Source organism: Rhipicephalus microplus, chromosome X (genome assembly GCF_043290135.1).
Source record: "Rhipicephalus microplus isolate Deutch F79 chromosome X, USDA_Rmic, whole genome shotgun sequence".
NCBI classification, from domain to species: Eukaryota; Metazoa; Arthropoda; class Arachnida; order Ixodida; family Ixodidae; genus Rhipicephalus; species Rhipicephalus microplus.
Genome location: NC_134710.1, coordinates 299772089 through 299789112, shown reverse-complemented (window position 1 = coordinate 299789112; position 17024 = coordinate 299772089). Strand labels below are relative to the sequence as shown.

General features: G+C 43.7%; 1 protein-coding gene across 1 annotated transcript; it reads left to right on the top strand.

Moving 5' to 3' along the window:
• Positions 1–646: 646 nt before the first annotated feature.
• LOC119161395 (cholesterol 7-desaturase nvd) lies at positions 647–16477 on the top strand. Its single transcript, XM_037413833.2, has 4 exons — positions 647–776; positions 2236–2424; positions 5679–6274; positions 16313–16477. Exons 1-4 carry the CDS (start codon positions 647–649, stop codon positions 16475–16477), a joined length of 1080 nt encoding a protein of 359 aa, XP_037269730.2.
• Positions 16478–17024: the final 547 nt, after the last annotated feature.

The window sequence follows — 17024 nt, the reverse complement described above, 5'->3', positions numbered from 1 at the left end:
TTTCGTGAGAAAACAGCTTCAAGCCACGCGAACGCACGCGGAGCCAAAAGCAGGCCAGAAGTATGAAGTTAAGACAAATGTGTGTACTACCCACCATTGCCATGCTTGCTGAAGCGCCATGCGTTGCAGCTCCCATAGACACTAGCACCAGAGTTCCCTCAAGTGTATATTAGAAAACTCCAAGGCTTGACGTAATTGTCTTCTCTTTTACGGAATGAGCACAGGAACGACAACTTGGAGTTTTTATTTACGGTCTTCCCCACCGTTTTATTAAAAACACAGCACGAGAATGTTGTCATACGTTAACTTACGCCATTTTTCGAGAAACAGATCACAGTCTGTGGTTTTCACGGTCAGTGCCGACGTTGAAACACGGATATTTTTTACAGTGATAATAAAACACTGTCTCACATTGACCAAGCTGCTCGCAACACTGCCGTACACTTGGTCATAGCATAGTGATGCATTGGCAATCCTGCTTTATTCGTGACTCTTTTTGGGAGCGCTTCATTAAAAAACTTATGGACGCGACATTCTTCGAGAAATTGCTGTTGTGGTGCATGTGTTTCGATGTTCGTACGAGGCATATTTCACCCGCAGTAACCACTAGAAACCTCTTTAAGCCTATTTTGTTACATATTTGAACATGCAGCTGATTCCTGGCAGCATACGGCATCCTCAAGAAGATCTGCCACCGGTGTATCCCAATGGCTGGTTTCCTATAATAGAGTCTCAAGAGCTCAAGGTGAAACAAGTAAAACGAGTTGATGTGCTTGGTAAGTTGGAGTGTATCAATATCTATTTACCACGCAGTGATGTCTCACAGAAAAAGATAACCGTATCAAGAAAAAAGATTAGCGCAGCTAGCACAAATTCATTCAAAATGGAAGCCCGTATTCACAAACCACCTTCGCATTTACCTCACATTTAACTCAAGTTCCTGCACTTAAAAGCAGAGAAATGGTAACAGGCTAAAAGATAAGAGCACGATTGGTTATTGCATACACTGGCCTACTTTGTTGATCAATCGCAATATAGGCTTAAAACCGATAAGGAAATCTTGGGGTAAGGTTGAGGTTAGTTTATGAATATGGGCCTGGGTCTCAGCGGAGCTGGTAGGCCCATTTTACCTTCTCTTGCTAACCATCTGCACAAAATGAGTCGGTGGCCATTCACTGCGTACGAGTTGATCATGTTGATAAATATATCTACGACACATGGCTAACCTTGACTATAACAGCTCTGCAATAATAGCTTTTGTAGTAACAACCGAAAAGAATTTCAACAATCAGGTACCGCTTTTTTTCTCAATCGTTGGTTGTTATTCGTTCACACAAAATTTGATAATTTAGTTAGTAGCCGTTTCCAACTAAGAATTTATTCCACAGATCAGGGGAATCATTGGTGGCATCCTTTTGATCACCAATAAACTAGACTTGAAGGTATTTTCCTGGTTCAAAACTGATTAACTGCAGTGACAGTACGCTATCTCCCTTCTCTCCCTTAGTGAACGCCACCATGATATTTGCCGACGTTTTGAAGCCATCGTCTTGACGCGTGCGGCATCGTTTTTACCAATTGCGTGGCTGTGGCATGTGCAAGCATCGCAGGCCTATTTTTTACCGCTCTTTTGATGGCATGGCAGCAGTTTTACTTCGCTACCGCAGCTTCCTAGATTCTGTTGGTTTTTTTTTTGTTTCAATGGCAAATGATAGTTCACATACCGTGACTGACGAATGGAGCGAAGCGTTCATCAGCCCGTCCGTGCTTCCGTCCGTCCGTTCGTTCTTGCTCCGTCCGTCCATCTATGCGCCCGTCCGTCTGTCGTGTGTCCATCCGCCCGTATGTCCGCGCTTCCGTCCATCTGTCCGTCCGTCTTCTAGCCTGTTTGTCTGTCCATCCGTGCATCCATCTAGTGAACACTTCAAGTACGGCAAACTCGCATTTCGCATCCCCTGTGGCACATACCTGCTCCGCGCGTCCATCCATCCGTCCGTCTGTCTGCTAGTCTGTCTGTCCATCCATTCATGCGTTCGTCCTTGTGTCCATCTAGTGAACAATCTAAGTACCACCATCTCCCATCTCGCATCCCGTGGCATCCCATGGACAGACCCACGCCCTAAAGATCTTCGCCCCTAAAAAGTACATACATACGGGCTACCTAGGAAACTATCTGTGGGGAAACCTAGGAAACTATTTGTTGAATTACTTGTAATAATAATGATTTTCGTATAGGACTAGAGCTCGTCGCCTTTCGTACCGAGGACGGCGTGGTACACGTTATGGACGCCTACTGTCCCCACCTGGGTGCTCACCTCGGTGTGATGGGCCGTGTGGTGGGAGAGTGCATCGAGTGCCCCTTCCATGGGTGGAGGTTTGACGCAAAGGATGGCGTTTGTGCCCACGTGCCTTACTCCGCAAAAGGTATGCTTTTATAAGTTCTCCTAATGACGGACGCTAGCGTCCACGTTTGACTAACGTGTGAGTGTTCAGAGTTGTTATTTACTTCTACAGGATGTCCCACGTTGTATTACCCAGAGTTTAAAAATATGCCGAAACACGTAATCACGACGCGACCAAATGCATGTTGCTAACCGTTGCCTGGAGTTAGTCCGACTATTTTTGGTGTTGTCAAATGTTGTTTACATAGATCTGTTTAATTAACTAACTTTTGAAAGGACGATCATGGATAAAAATTTCAATGGGAAAGTTGATCGGTTTGCAAAACTTCCAAATAAATAGTTTTGAACTTCATATCTGTCAAGTAATAGTGTTTTTCTGCTAACTACAAATGCCCGCGAAATACAAAAAAAAATACCACGTGTCAAACCTGCACGCGCATCAGTGCGCACGATTATTCTAGTGCTCCTTAACGTTCCGCGTATGAACCACATGCTCACCTCGCACCGGTTCATGCCAGCGATAAGCGGTCACAGAGGTTATCGTTCTTGTGGCGTATAGTATAGTGTCTAGAAATATACTGCCTAGTGTGCTGAGCGCTGGCTATGAGATGGCCCCGCAGCTGATGACTGGCGGCCGCGCCCTTATGGTGCGCTGCCGTGCGAGTGGGTGCATTCGCGTTCAATCCTTGCGCTCTGCCAGCGCTGCGAAGCTTTCAGGAGGCCGAGCCGTGCGAGGCGAACTAATATTTTCCTGCATTTTGAGTGTTTTTTACCTAATGCTTTATTTTATAAGAACTACTCGATTGCTTTCACAGCACTGGCCCTTTGCAATACCAAATGAAGAAGATTTCGTGGCATACATTTCGCCATCCGCTACTGCCCGCAAAAAAAAAAGAGGCAGATGCCACGTAACTTGGGAATCAATGCTATGCAAGGTGACTCTGTTGTAATATTTTATTAGGTGAAACATTATGAAGTGGCGCTAAATATATGTGAGAAATCGGATGGTCAATACTAGAACCAGCGTTGGCGTTTCACGAACATCTGGCTCTTCTTGGAAAGTATTTCGAAAACCTGGCGTGGCTCTGTAGTAGAATACTTGGTTTCCACGCAGATTGTTTGGCTTCGATTCCTCTGCTACGACAGAAAAGTTTATTATTTGCATTCGTAGGGTCAACGTTGCCAATGCCAGCTTAACGCTCACGCATTAAAAAAGATGTGGCGAGAAGGGTTTGATGGCGTACGTGACGGGATTGTGAAATTATTAAAGCCAGGACCAGCGAGTCATATTCATCGACCCATCTTAACCGCCCACACTAATTTTGGATTACTATAAGTTAAGGGGGGGGGAGTGATCGTGAGGGCACCCAGACGTAGGTGATTCGATAGATAGATAGATAGATAGATAGATAGATAGATAGATAGATAGATAGATAGATAGATAGATAGATAGATAGATAGATAGATAGATAGATAGATAGATAGATAGATAGATAGATAGATAGATAGATAGATAGATAGATAGATAGATAGATAGATAGATTCTCAAAGTGGTTGCAGTACGCAAAGAAACTAATTTTAAAAATCATTAACAGTATAACCAACAGAGTTAATTTTTAATGTGCTTTGTTCTTGAGAGCAAAAATTATCACAGAAGACTCAAAAACCTTTACGCCTTAGCCTGCATTCCATTAGGATTCAAGTGAAAACAAAGAATGATAACTTGCCAATGAACAACCTGATACCCGACGCATATGATGCTTAAAACGTTGTTGGAAAGGGAGACCGACGTTGAAATGGGAGAAAAAATGTGTGAATGAAATTTGAAAGCGTATTTTAAATTTTTTTAGATAAATATCGATATTTGAAGTTATGCCCATACGGCGATTTCGTTCCCGACACCGTTCACCCAAATCAGAAAAGATAGTTCGATGGAGTCACTATCAGAATGCTTTTCTCACACGACAGCCTTTGTATTCAGCCTTGTGTCTGCCCTCTTTATCCTACTTTTTCATTCAGGAAACCGTGCTGGATCCGTTAGTACGGGGAACAAGACATTTTTTCCTTGTTCAACCAATAATATCTTGGACACAGCGGCACAATACACGTCCTTTCTTTGCATTGCTGCTTAGCTTTTAACATCTCAGGGTGTTGCAGTGTAGATATGGCGCCGTCGAACTTTACAGTAAATCAGAAGGCAGCTGTCACACACTTATATTTAACGTGGTGAGGCTTCGGCAGCAACAGGACGAGAGGAAATTCGCGCGTTCGTGCCCCCTCTCGACACGCATCGCCGCTTGTGGCATCTGAGTGCAGTCATCACGTGCGGGGCCGCCCTCTCTCGTACGGAATGCGCGCGCTCAGCACACTAGCCAGTACATTTCTAGACACTGCACTTATAGAAAGACATGTTCATCGTAAAGCCACCACCATCGTTTCGGCCCTGCCGATACAGCACAATGGGACAAATGCTATGGTCGTTCGTACGCGGAACGTTAGGGCGCACTAATACCATTGTGTGCACTGGCACACAAGTGGGTTTGTCACGTGATATTTTTTGCATTTCGCGGGCATTCGTAATTAGTAGAAAAACACTAACACCTAAAAGGTATAAAGTTCAAAACTGTCTAATCGGATGTTTTGCAAATTAATCCACAACATTCTCAAGAAAATTTTTATTTATCTTCGTTTCTTGAAAAGTTTGTTAAATAGACATATCTAGTTAAGCAATATTTGACAACACAAAAAATGGTCTGACTAACTCCAGGCAGCGGTGAGCGACATGCGTTTGGTTGCGTCGTAATTACACGCTTCGGAATATTTTTCAACTCTGGCTAAAATTACGTGAGACACCCTGTCTAAAATAAGAAACAATCATCCCCGACGAGTACAACATTGCCTCCACCAGTGATTCCTTCTTTCAGTAAACTTTTTAACGCAAAACATACAAAAGGTGAATTAAGGCGGTATATTAGGATGAGATGGTAGCAACAGATGAAAATATCTTGAAGACGGGTTGGAGCTAGCATCTTCGTCATGTCTTTTTCGAATTGCAGATTTGAAGCAAGACACTTGTCGAAACTTTGGCCTCAGTAACACCCCATGCGCAAGAAATCTTCACATACACGAAAATGAAGCAGTTCAAGTCAATTGTCTTATGTAAACCTTCTTTTAGATATATTTACTGAAAGTAGAGCACACTTCTTTTGGCCATTCAATCGCGTGTCTAGAGCAATCAGCTCTCACTCGTCAGCACGCTGCTCGCTCTTTTCACAGTGCCAGACTTCATCAAAATAAGAACGTGGACCACGGCCGAACTTCTGGGCAACGTGTTTCTGTGGTACCATGCGGACGGGGAGGAGCCCACCTGGCAAATAGAAGACGTTGCCGAGGTGACGAGCGGCCGCTGGAAAGCGTGGACGCGGTACGAGGAGACGGTCAGCTGCCACATCCGGGACTTGGCGGAGAACGAGTCAGACGTGACACACTTCGGCTACTTCCACGGGCCTAACGTGTTGCTGTCCCCGGAGGAGTTCGCTAAAAACGCAGGCGACACCGCCTGGGGTCATTTCTTCACGCATCTGTGGACGGCCAAGTGGTACACGGACGAGCACCGCTGCTGCGTCGACATCGAGGCCAAGATCCGCGTGCTGGGTCGATGTCCACGCTTGTTCGACAACGTGACATACTTGAGGCTGCAGGGACCAGCGCTGCTCATGGTGCGCGTCGAGAGCGCCTTCGGTGCCCAACTCACGGTGGTCGCTGTCACACCACTGGGTCCGTTCCGAATACGCGTGGTGCACACCATTCACTACGCACCCCGCACCAACACGATCTTTCGCTGGCTCGCCAGCAACGTATACACAAAATCTGTGAGTACGCTTAGACATTCAACGAGTATCAAACCTAATAAATAATATATTTGTACTGTCAAGGAGTTCTCTGCACCAAGCGCCCAATCCTGTCTTATCTCGTTCTAAAGACGATAGTCATTTTTGGGGAACTTCAACGCGAAAATTGCCCCACCATGGTGGTCTACTGGCTAAGGCACTCCGCTGCTGACCCGCAGCTCAGAGTTGCTCAGAGTTCAGCGACGCTGACTGACGCTAAACTCTGAGCACATGGGCTCAGAGTTCAGCGACAACATTTCGGCCTCCATTGAGGCCGAAACGTTGTAGGCCCGTGTGCTCAGATTTGGGTGCATGGTAAAGAACCCCAGGTAGTCGAAATTTCCGGAGCCCTCCACTACGGCGTCTCTCGTAATCATATGGTGGTTTTTTGGGCGTTAAATCCAACATATCAATCAACGCAAAAATTTTGGTGTATCTGTCTGTCTATACGTTTGTCTGTTTGTCCGCCCTTAACGGTACCGGGTACCCTAAACGGCACCAGACGATACCCCAAACGGCCAACCCCAGCAGCGCCCACCAATATTGCTCAAGAGTTCAGCGTTCATACTTGTGCGATTGTCACTGAAAACGCGATTGTTGCCCACATCTGAGGCATTATAACAACACGTCAACTGTTTGTACGTGTTTTTACTTACTAGAAAAGACATACATAAGTAATTCCAATGACCGCGTCGTTTATCACGCTATGCTGGCCATGCAGCGCTTGCACAAAAGGGAAAGTGTTTCCGACGCTTTGCTAAGACGACACGGTAGTGGCGCCTACTTGTCGCCTTGCGTTCTACACCTTATCAGCACTGTGACGGGCGTGCCCGCCGTGCGCTTCGTTTTCCAAGATAACTGCCAGATAGCGCTCATGTTTCACGCGTGACGTGACTTGATGCGCTCGTTCGCTTCCGCTGCACGCCCGAGGCACTCTAACGTAGCGCCTCCAGAATACCATTCACCAACTTTCTTGCGCAGAACATCAAATAAACGTTTTGTTCACTCTCTCCAGAAGCAAGACTGTACTCTTTCGACGACATTTGCAGTGTGAATGCATATACGGGGCCAATTTTTTTCTTGTGTATTCTGTATTGTGTATCTCGTGTATTGTGTATCTTGTGTATATCTTGTGTATCTTGTGTATTGTGTATCTTGTGTCTTGTGTATCTTGTGTATCTTGTGTATTCTGTATTGTGCACCACAAATACTTTGTCGGGCTAAAAGCCAACTAACATAGCGTTGCACTCTGCGAAACAAAATTTAATTATTTAGTTATTTGTTTTTTAACACCAACAGTAAATATGTGCCCAAAAAGTTGGTGTTCCTTGAAATGCAGTTGTAAAAGATTAATATTAAGTCATTTTGATGGGAACAGAACTGACTACTTGTACAGTCCTATCATCTTCGTGAGTTCCTATTCTCATAAACGTGTTCAGTGAGGAAAACAGGAACTTGCAAAGTTGATAGGACTGGACAAGTAAAAAGGCATAATACCATAGTATATTAGCTGCTCAAAAGCGCACAATTCATCCATTGGGAGTGGAATATGTTTCATTTGATAATGCACCCTATGCGCCTGCTCGAAAAGTGATACTGTGAAGCAACCAACATAGCTATTCTTCAGCGTTATGATTAGTAACCGCCCTCAAGTTCATCGGTTTATAGCCTTCGTGCTCGTAAACTCAGAAGCTCGAGAAGTGGAATATACAACTTCAAGTAGTCAATAACCGAACCTAATGCGAATCAAACTATAGGTACTTAAAATAGTGTAGCACAAACGTATGATCTATACTCATTGTAGTCTTTATATTTTATATGACAATTCATACTAATATTGTCATCAATTGTGCCAATCTGTTGTCTAAGAATACTGAAACGGTTTTTCAATGAAGGTATTTACGGCTAGAGAATTTTGCCATTTCTGTGAAAAAACCATGAGCACACATCAGTGCAACAGTATTTTGCGCCTACCATTTTACTCACCACCGATGCATCTTAATGAAGGGAACATACGCATGCTGCTCAAATGACTGTCAGAATCACATGTGAAAAGCCAAGTGCATGCGGCAAGTCAGACAAGATGAAGCATATCACAGAAAAAAGGCTGTTCAAATATAAGACGTTAAATAAGCATGCGCTAAATTCAACGTATGCTTCCTGCACAGATGCCTCAGACCTATTTGCACGTTTTTTTTATTGAATACAGCGCGAAATAGACACCCGTGTGTGGCGTGCTCACTAGCCTCACTTGTCATCTACCGTCACAGAGTGGAAAGATTCCTCGTACTTAGAAAGTTTATTTCTGTAAGCGCATATAAGCTACCCAATCATTCCACTCACAGCTCAAGCAAATCGCCTAATATGAAGGGATCTATGGGAAAGTTTTATATTTATGTTACCTTCCTTCTTAGAAGTGCTTTTCCTACACTAACTCACCGATCGATCACGTTAATTGAAAATCTGCAAATGGGACTAAGCTCTTATTCCGGTGGCCGAGTCTGACAGCATGTGGTTGAGCTCTGCACTTCTTATTTTGTTCTCCGGTAATTATTATTTGTTCTCCGTATCGTCATGCACAAAAAATTGAGGTGAGAAAAAGAAAACTCTCTAGCAATGGCCACCGGTAACTCATTCTATCGTTACTGGGTAGCGTGAGGGGGGGGGGGGTTCTTTTTTAGCTTGATGGGTCACCAGAAACATGCGGATTTCAGCATCGATCAGGTACTGGCAGCCCGAACTGGTACTCTAGAAAACGCTCGCTGGTTGCTTGCTCAGGCACATGGCGTTTCAGCTAGACATCTCCCCGAAGTGGAGCTCATGAAGTACCAAGGGCATGTTTCTAGCGTTAAAAAAAACCGCAAGATCAACATAAGGTCACGCAGCTCGCGTCCACCTCAAGCACATTGCAACAGAAGAACATGAGGTTCACTGTTCACTGGAGGTTCATAAGAATAGATATTTGAGCCAGTTGGTACGCGTTCTTCTCTGTAGTTAACGTAGTGCACATGGAGGATGAAGAATAAGAAAGACAGGACGTCACCTGTCCTGTGCTTCTTATTCATCGTACTTGTCCTGACAGCGCTGCATCAAACGAAGATAGACGTTACTAAGTAGAGTACGTAATCACGTCACGCAATCTCTCTCAGGAGATTATTTCTCATTAATACAACTATTCGTGACGTGTGTTATTGCGAACAGAATTTGTTCAGGGCTAAATAAAAAATTTCTCGTTACTTGATTGAGAGACCTAAATCTATCGGTCACGTGAATAACTTCTCAGAAAAAGAGCTGGCTGAAAACTTTTCGTCTATACGTGGGACTTCCTGTAGCGATGCGAACGTTTGAAGCTTCGAAGTTACACACAAAGCCTAATTCGTTGTGTTAATGATCAATTAGTTTCTAAAGAAGTCATTAGCACCGTTTAGGGCGCTTTGCAGTTGTTTCATTGGTTATAGTGAAGTTAAGCGTTCGTAGTCACCGATTGTCGAATTTCATTATACTACTTACGAAACCTTGGATATATTTAGAAAGCTTCCGCACATATTTGCATTGATCTGCATCTATAGTAAAAGTTCTAAAGCACATCACATGCATCGAAAAAAGTACACACGTTTCATGGTGACCCGAAATATCAATTTAAAAAATTGGGACCCTTACCCCTCCGAGGGTAGAGACTAGTGAGAAAGAGAGAGAGAGAGAAGTAAACGTTTATTTTGAAAAAGTGCCGCGAGCAATGCCCGGTGCCACCCTGAGGTGGGAGGGCTCCTTAGTCCAGGAACCCTCTTGCTTCTACTGCCCTCTTGGCCCTGGCGACGAGTTGTTGTTGATCTTCCAGGACCTCGAGGGCGAGCTTCGCCTCCCACGTTTCGGTTAGGTCTTCGTCGTCCGTCCTGCTTCGTTATCAGTCGTGTGTTGTTGCAGGTTACGTCTGGCAATACACTGGCATGCAAGAAGCAAGTGCCCCAGGGTGTCCGGTACGTTGCAAAGCGGGCACATAGAGCTATATCTCGTTGTGTAGAGACGGTGCATTAGGGCCCCATGTGTGTATGTGCTGCTTTGCAGGCGTCTCAGTATTACGCGAAAGAGAAATATTTATTGTGGTAGAAAAGCTGAAGCGTTCAAGAAGAATGGCGATTTGGGCTAGTTGGTTTGAATTCATGATAATAAGGATTGAAGCGCGAGCACGAATGTGCTAGAAGAAACAGACGGAAGTCGAGGTACGGAAAGCAAAGAGGAAGGCAGCGCTCGTGTTGTCCTCTTTGCTTTCCGTACCTCGACTTTCGTCTGTTTCTTCTAGCACATTCGTGCTCGCGCTGCAACCCTTATTATCATGAAACGTTCACATGAACCCGTTTTCGGGCCTGCTTCTCGGTGTTAGGAAACGGAATAGCTGCTTATCTCACGACACTGAGATGACAAACAATTTCATATCATAGTCTATCACACACCCAGCAACTAATTACACAACATGGGTACGGAAAGTTCCTTTTGAGTTTAGCCTATGTCTTTCAAAGTTTCCCACGGGAGCAACACACAGCTTTTTCACGAGATTCGTCGTTGCAAGTACTTACGTAACTTTTCATGCAGAATCCTTTAGAAGGCAACTTCTTGCTTGACCTTTATTTCGTGGCTTTTACCCTTTACGTGGGATTGGCCCTGAAACCAATGATTAATAAAAGGAGGAAGATTTACAATAGAGACGAAAAATGTGGAATTAGTTGGTCGTTTATCATATAAAAAATTAAGCATGGTTAGGTTACATAGCAATAAAGGTAGAAACAGCATACTAATATGAAACGCAATAACCCAGGGAGAGCTTCCAATTTCGCAAGCAGGGAAAAAATTGAAACAACCAAGGAATCACAGTCAACCAGGGAAAATTTTCGCATTTGTCTAAGCATACCTTCTTGTTGCTTTGGTCCAATGAAGACACAGTTTGAACAGCATACGTGTAATACCTTCTTCGTTTTAGCTCACCAGTATTCAGTAAGGGGGTCTATGCATTTTGTGTGGTGCATGCTTGTTCTTCTTCGCCTTGTCTCCGTGGTTCACGCCCACTGTGAGGCATTGGCGAAGAAATGGCTGGTTTCATACGTTCGAGCTCTCCACTTATCTGTTCTTTGCTTAATTTTAAACGAATAAATGATGAAAAGCAGAATATGCCCTATTTTTATCGCAAATACGTGCCCTAGCGGTTCAGGCACGCAAACGGACCATTCCCTAGACATATACAGCGCCACTGTACACTTAAACAGCTGAAGTGCAAGAAGGTCACAACGGACTAAGAAAACCACAAGGACAAGCGCTTCTTAGTACGTTCTTACCGTTATTTAACTTCATCAGTTTAAGTCATGGAATACCCACTAGCCCGCTCCCACACATTGCCACTGTAGAAACTGCACTTCATCTATGACAGCGCTATCGTACGGACACGGCCACTTGGTTTCCCCCCTTTGGTGCTGCCCACCGAACGCTGCTCTGAGAGCCTGAGTTCCCATGGTCTGGACTTTTTGTTTAGCAAAGTCATCAGGACGCTTCTGAAAAGTCGACAATTCTAGCCAAAAGTCACTGAACCATGATGATGACGATATTTTTTCTTGAGTCTTCAGTTTTTTTATTTGACAACGTGCGAGAAGAGAATACTTTTTATTTAAAAATTATTTGAAATCCATTTCTGTTTGGCGAATGAAGTTGGACTGTGCTGCTACTTCCTGTCTACGCCACTGTTCATCCGTGAGCAGCTGCAGTCCACCTGTTTGCGGGGAACCGCGATCCGTTTGTAGCCGCTTTCCCTATGGATTCGAAACTTTATTTGAAGTCTTGAGGTGCACGAGCCAACGTGCAGAGGGCCGCTGTCACACCGGGACATCTCTACCTGGAATATAACTAGTGTTCCGATTGCACGCTTAAGATCGCAGTACCACAAGCTGCTTTATCCTGTATGTATTGACCTCATTCATTGAAGCTTGTTCCGATTACAAGCATTCCACTGTTCTCACAGTTTCCTAATTTTTTATGTCTGTTTAATAACACACTATGCCTCAAATTTATATGTCCCCGAAAAAGTCACCAAGACTCCAAAAAGATAAAATTGTCACTAGCACGACTGAAAAGAAGCTACATTTAGCGACTTTTACACGTTAATACCATTGGCGAGTTGTCTTTCAAACCACCGCATCGGCTTTGGCACTAGCGATGGGCGACGTAGGTGTTTCTTTCAAAGCTCCCTTCAGCCACAGTGAGCTAAAGGCGCGGATAGTTTTACGTGGTTCTGAAGAGTGCTTTGTCATCCTTCACATCGAAGCGCTCTCATGAAGATGTAGCGTCATTGTAAAATAGCGTAAAAAACACAAAAACAAGTGGACACAGCATAAAGGCAGTAGAAGCGCTACAACACAAGGCTGGATCCCTTTGGTTGGATTTGTGGCCGATGAGACTGAATAATTTAGCGCAAGGAATGCGATGAACACAAGAAACAAGACGAGCCCGGCAGCGGCCTCTCGTACTGTGTGATGGTCAGTGCACGGTAAAAAAGAAAAGATGGTTGAAATTTTGCGAAGCCCTTCACTTCGGCATGAATTATACACTGGTGTTGGCACGTAGCACGCCAGATATTTTCATTATTCTTATTAATATTTAAAACGAACGTTTGTATTGTTTACGGCGTGTTTCAAGAAATGTGTGCACTATAATTGAAAAATTACAGAAAGAAGTTATCTGCGTGCTACCTGCGGCGCTCCCCTTACTGCAGCTGAATACACCTTAAGACGTGTACAAAGAATAATTAAGCCAGTTCAATAGAGCGAAAATTCTGTAAGCCGGGGTGCTCAGATTTAGGTGCACATTCAAAAAGCCCTGGTGGTCGACATCTCCGGATCCCTTCACTACGGTGTCTTTCATATTCATATGGTGGTTTTGCAACGTTAAACACATATCACCTAAAAGAATGACGATTGCAGCTTTCCAAGACTTTAGGCCAGCCTTTGGCACAGTGATAGGGGTGGAGGGGACGCATTCTTCCTTGGACTTCAGATTTTTTACTGGTCGATATGTATTTATGGTGACAAGCGTTGGCAGCAGCACAGTGCAATAACTCAATGTAGGAAAAATTATTAAGCCCTAAACTGCTAAAACAGTATTGAGAAAATTAATTTGTGACAGCTTAATTACGGCAGTTAGTATAAAAATAAACACAATTTCCTTTTCAACCAGTGAAACTAAGCGGTCGATTAAGATCAGTGAATTCAAGTACTTGCTACAAATTGTTCATAACCCCTTTGAAATATATCTCAAAGGTGGCCCCTGGTAATTACCGCGGGGTGATGAAATCTGGTTAATTTAGCAGACGAAGCCGAAACCGATGCACCAAACAGCGCATCTACCATTCACTTGAAAAATGACCTCGCCCTTGTCAACCATCAATCAACATACTTCGTTCGTGAAAGCACTTTCCTGCCGTGTGGCCGCTTATCGAAGCTCGCTTCCTCCACATATGTGAGGGAAACAGCGCCGTCATGAGCGCGTTTTCAAAGTGAATGACAGATACGCTGTTTAAAGCATGGTTTTGGTTTTGCATGCTAAATTAGCCAGATTTCATCGTGCCACGGTGATTACCAGTGGCGGTCTTTTCAGAAATTTTAACAGACTATTCGCAGTAAGTACTTGAATTCGCCCACTTCATTCGACCATGCACTTAGTTTCTCTGGTTAAACAGTAAATTCTGTTAATTAGTATATAATGCCGTAATTATAGTTTGTATACTTTTGAAGGTGCCTTCAGCAACAGTAAAGGGAGCGCAGCAGGTAGCACGCAGATGCCTTCTTTTTGTAATTTTTCAATGACAGCGAACACATTTACTGAAACGCACTGTACATCATTCATTCACTGAGACACATACCTTTTGCCAGCTAATTAAAGGCCAGTGAAATTCTAATTTACTCCTAAATAACAATAATAGTGGCTTATGCGACGATGTAATTTCATTTCGCGACATTATGTAGATTTTGGCCACAATATAGCTTTTCAGCTACTTTGGTGGCATGGGCAAAGTGGCAAAATATTTTTGGAGCAGGCCTAACGATATTGCCCGTAGCAAAAAATTTTTCGCCGTTTCTTTCAAAAAAAGAATCACTCCTCACTTGTATTAGATGAGCCCCTTTAGACCGGTGTAGTGCATGAAGTTAAGCAATGCATAATACGCTGGTCAATATATGTCGCAGTCACTTATGCACAACTAACTAGTCCATCAATCAAATCTCTAAAGATGGATTGTTCTCCATACATGCGCTTTATTAGATGCATGCTGCGAGTTTGGGTGTCCGGTTAAAGCAATGAGGAAGCACAAGATCCGCGTCTTGCCCTCGTTCATACGACAAGGGGCACAGGCACAATTTTGTTTTGGTTTTTGGTGCACGGGGGGGGGGGGGGGGGGCGGAGGTGACCTTCTTAAAATGGGTCATTATTTGCTCTATACGGCATGTCGAAAAACATTTTGGGTGGGGTGGGGCATGGGCCGGGAGTGCTACTCCCTGGCTATGCCACTACGTACGACAACACAACATTGCATATCTAATGTTATTTTCACTACTTAAAACGTTGCGACTCCAAAAACACTGTCAACCAAGAATCCAAGCAAATGTGTATTTTATTTATAAAGGTATGAATGAGAGCATTCATTTGCGCGTGGACACGTATTTATTTCCGCGACAAATATGTATATCTATACATGTAATCTGAATGTAACAGTAATCAGTAGATGTTCGTAAAGGTATATTGAGCACAAAATGCAGATCCAAACCTCCTCAGTGAAGCGTGGGAGACTGCGATCTCTAAGTCGGACCTCTTCGACCAGCTACAACTCGTCGCGCGGGCATGGCAGACGGTTCAAGCCAGAGGGTTCATGGAATAAGGGACCATCGGAGGCCACATTCTGTCTTTGACCACCCAATAAACGTGAGAGAGAGAGAGAAAACTCTCTCTCTCTCTGTTTGAGCACATTTATTTGCGTGTAATGACGTATTTATTTTGCGACATAAATCTAGCTTTAATATGAATCGAACGGTTATCAGCAATGATTCTGCGTAAATAATCTGGCAAACGCATCATTTTTGACTCAAACATTGCATGATTTTACAAACAGTGGGCTTTGCGGAAAGCGGTTTCATGAATTGTACTAGTATGTTTTTTTAAGCGAGCTGTTAAGCATCCACCCAGTCGGCCAAAAATGAACTCAGTAGCGTCTTGGTAAAGAGCGTTGACTTTCAAACCTAACAGCAGTCTGGAAGAACAAAGAGGCATCGCGTGCTGAACACACGATGGCAGGATACGACTATAACCGAGTAGGGAGCATGAGTGGGATTACTCCTTCGCGCGACGCGGTTCAAGAAGTTGCAAGGACGATTACTTCATCGGTGTGCAGAGCCCGCCGTAGCCTGTCAGTGAACTTTTGCTTTCTCGCGAGCTCTTTTGTTCTGGAGCAAAATTGTCAGGCCGCATTAAAAAGGGGGGAGATTGAGCAGCCATGACACACATAATTCAGCTGCACCGGCTGATACACAATGAAATTATCACAACAAATTACAGTAGTAAGCTTTACAGGAACTAGAAGTATGAAATTTTAGTATTTCATGCACAATGCGTTAATACGGCCAAATATGCATGGGTGGATACAGGAGGGAAGAGGGGGGTCGGTTTTTTTTATTTTCGTCCCCAAGTAGATGACTTGTGAGATCATTCTAAAACTGACCTTTATTTTGAAAAAAAAACCTATGTATATGCCATGAGGATTCTTTTCCATCAAAATGGTTTTGCGCACAAATTTTAAGACGTGCTTCACGCAGCTGGTATATCCATACCCACTCAATGGACCATCTTTATATTCTTACGTATTTTAAGCTGCATGATGCGGACTGATGTAGTCATTAGAACAATTATTCATATTTCTTTATAAGCCACCGTAGTATGTGTAATTGAAGGCAGTTTAACAGTACGTTCCCTGCCATTTCTTCTGCTTCGCAGTTTGAAAGGGATCTACTCGTGTGGAACCACAAGAAAATGCTGCTGAAGCCACCGCTCCAGAAAGGAGACAAAACTATTGCCGATTTTCGAAAATGGTACAAGCAATTCTACAGTGAAAGCAGCCCGACGTGGCAGGACATTAGGCTACGAACGTTGGAATGGTGAACGTTATATTGCGTGATATCTATAATAAATAAAAGCCCCGTGCACCTTTCAATAACATTTATCGGGCTATCGTTGTCGGCTCATTTCCTTTATTTACGAGGTTTCACAACAAAGAGCCGCAGTCTACAAGGTGTGACAATGAGCGTTTTTTTTATGCCATTTTGACTTTCCATATACTGCTATCGTATTTACCACTTTCAAGACCCATGGAGAAACTTGGCAAGGAGGACAATAAATGCGTAAATAGATTAATTAAAATTCTGGGAAGAATACCCCATAATTATTTTGCCATCCAATATATCGCGTTACATTTTTAATACTCTGCAGTAATTTATTTAATTATTTGGTTTTTGTACATAGAAAACACAAAGACACGGAGAAAATAGGGAGGAAACAAGCTCCCATTGCTTTTCCATTGCTCCCATTGCTTGGGCAATACTTTCTCGACGGGGGAGAAGGCTGCGATGAAAGAAGCGCGTGCAAGTGGAGTCTAGCCCGACCCTGGTTTGACAAGCTAAATATCTCAGCTTCTTTTTGCCTGTTCCAA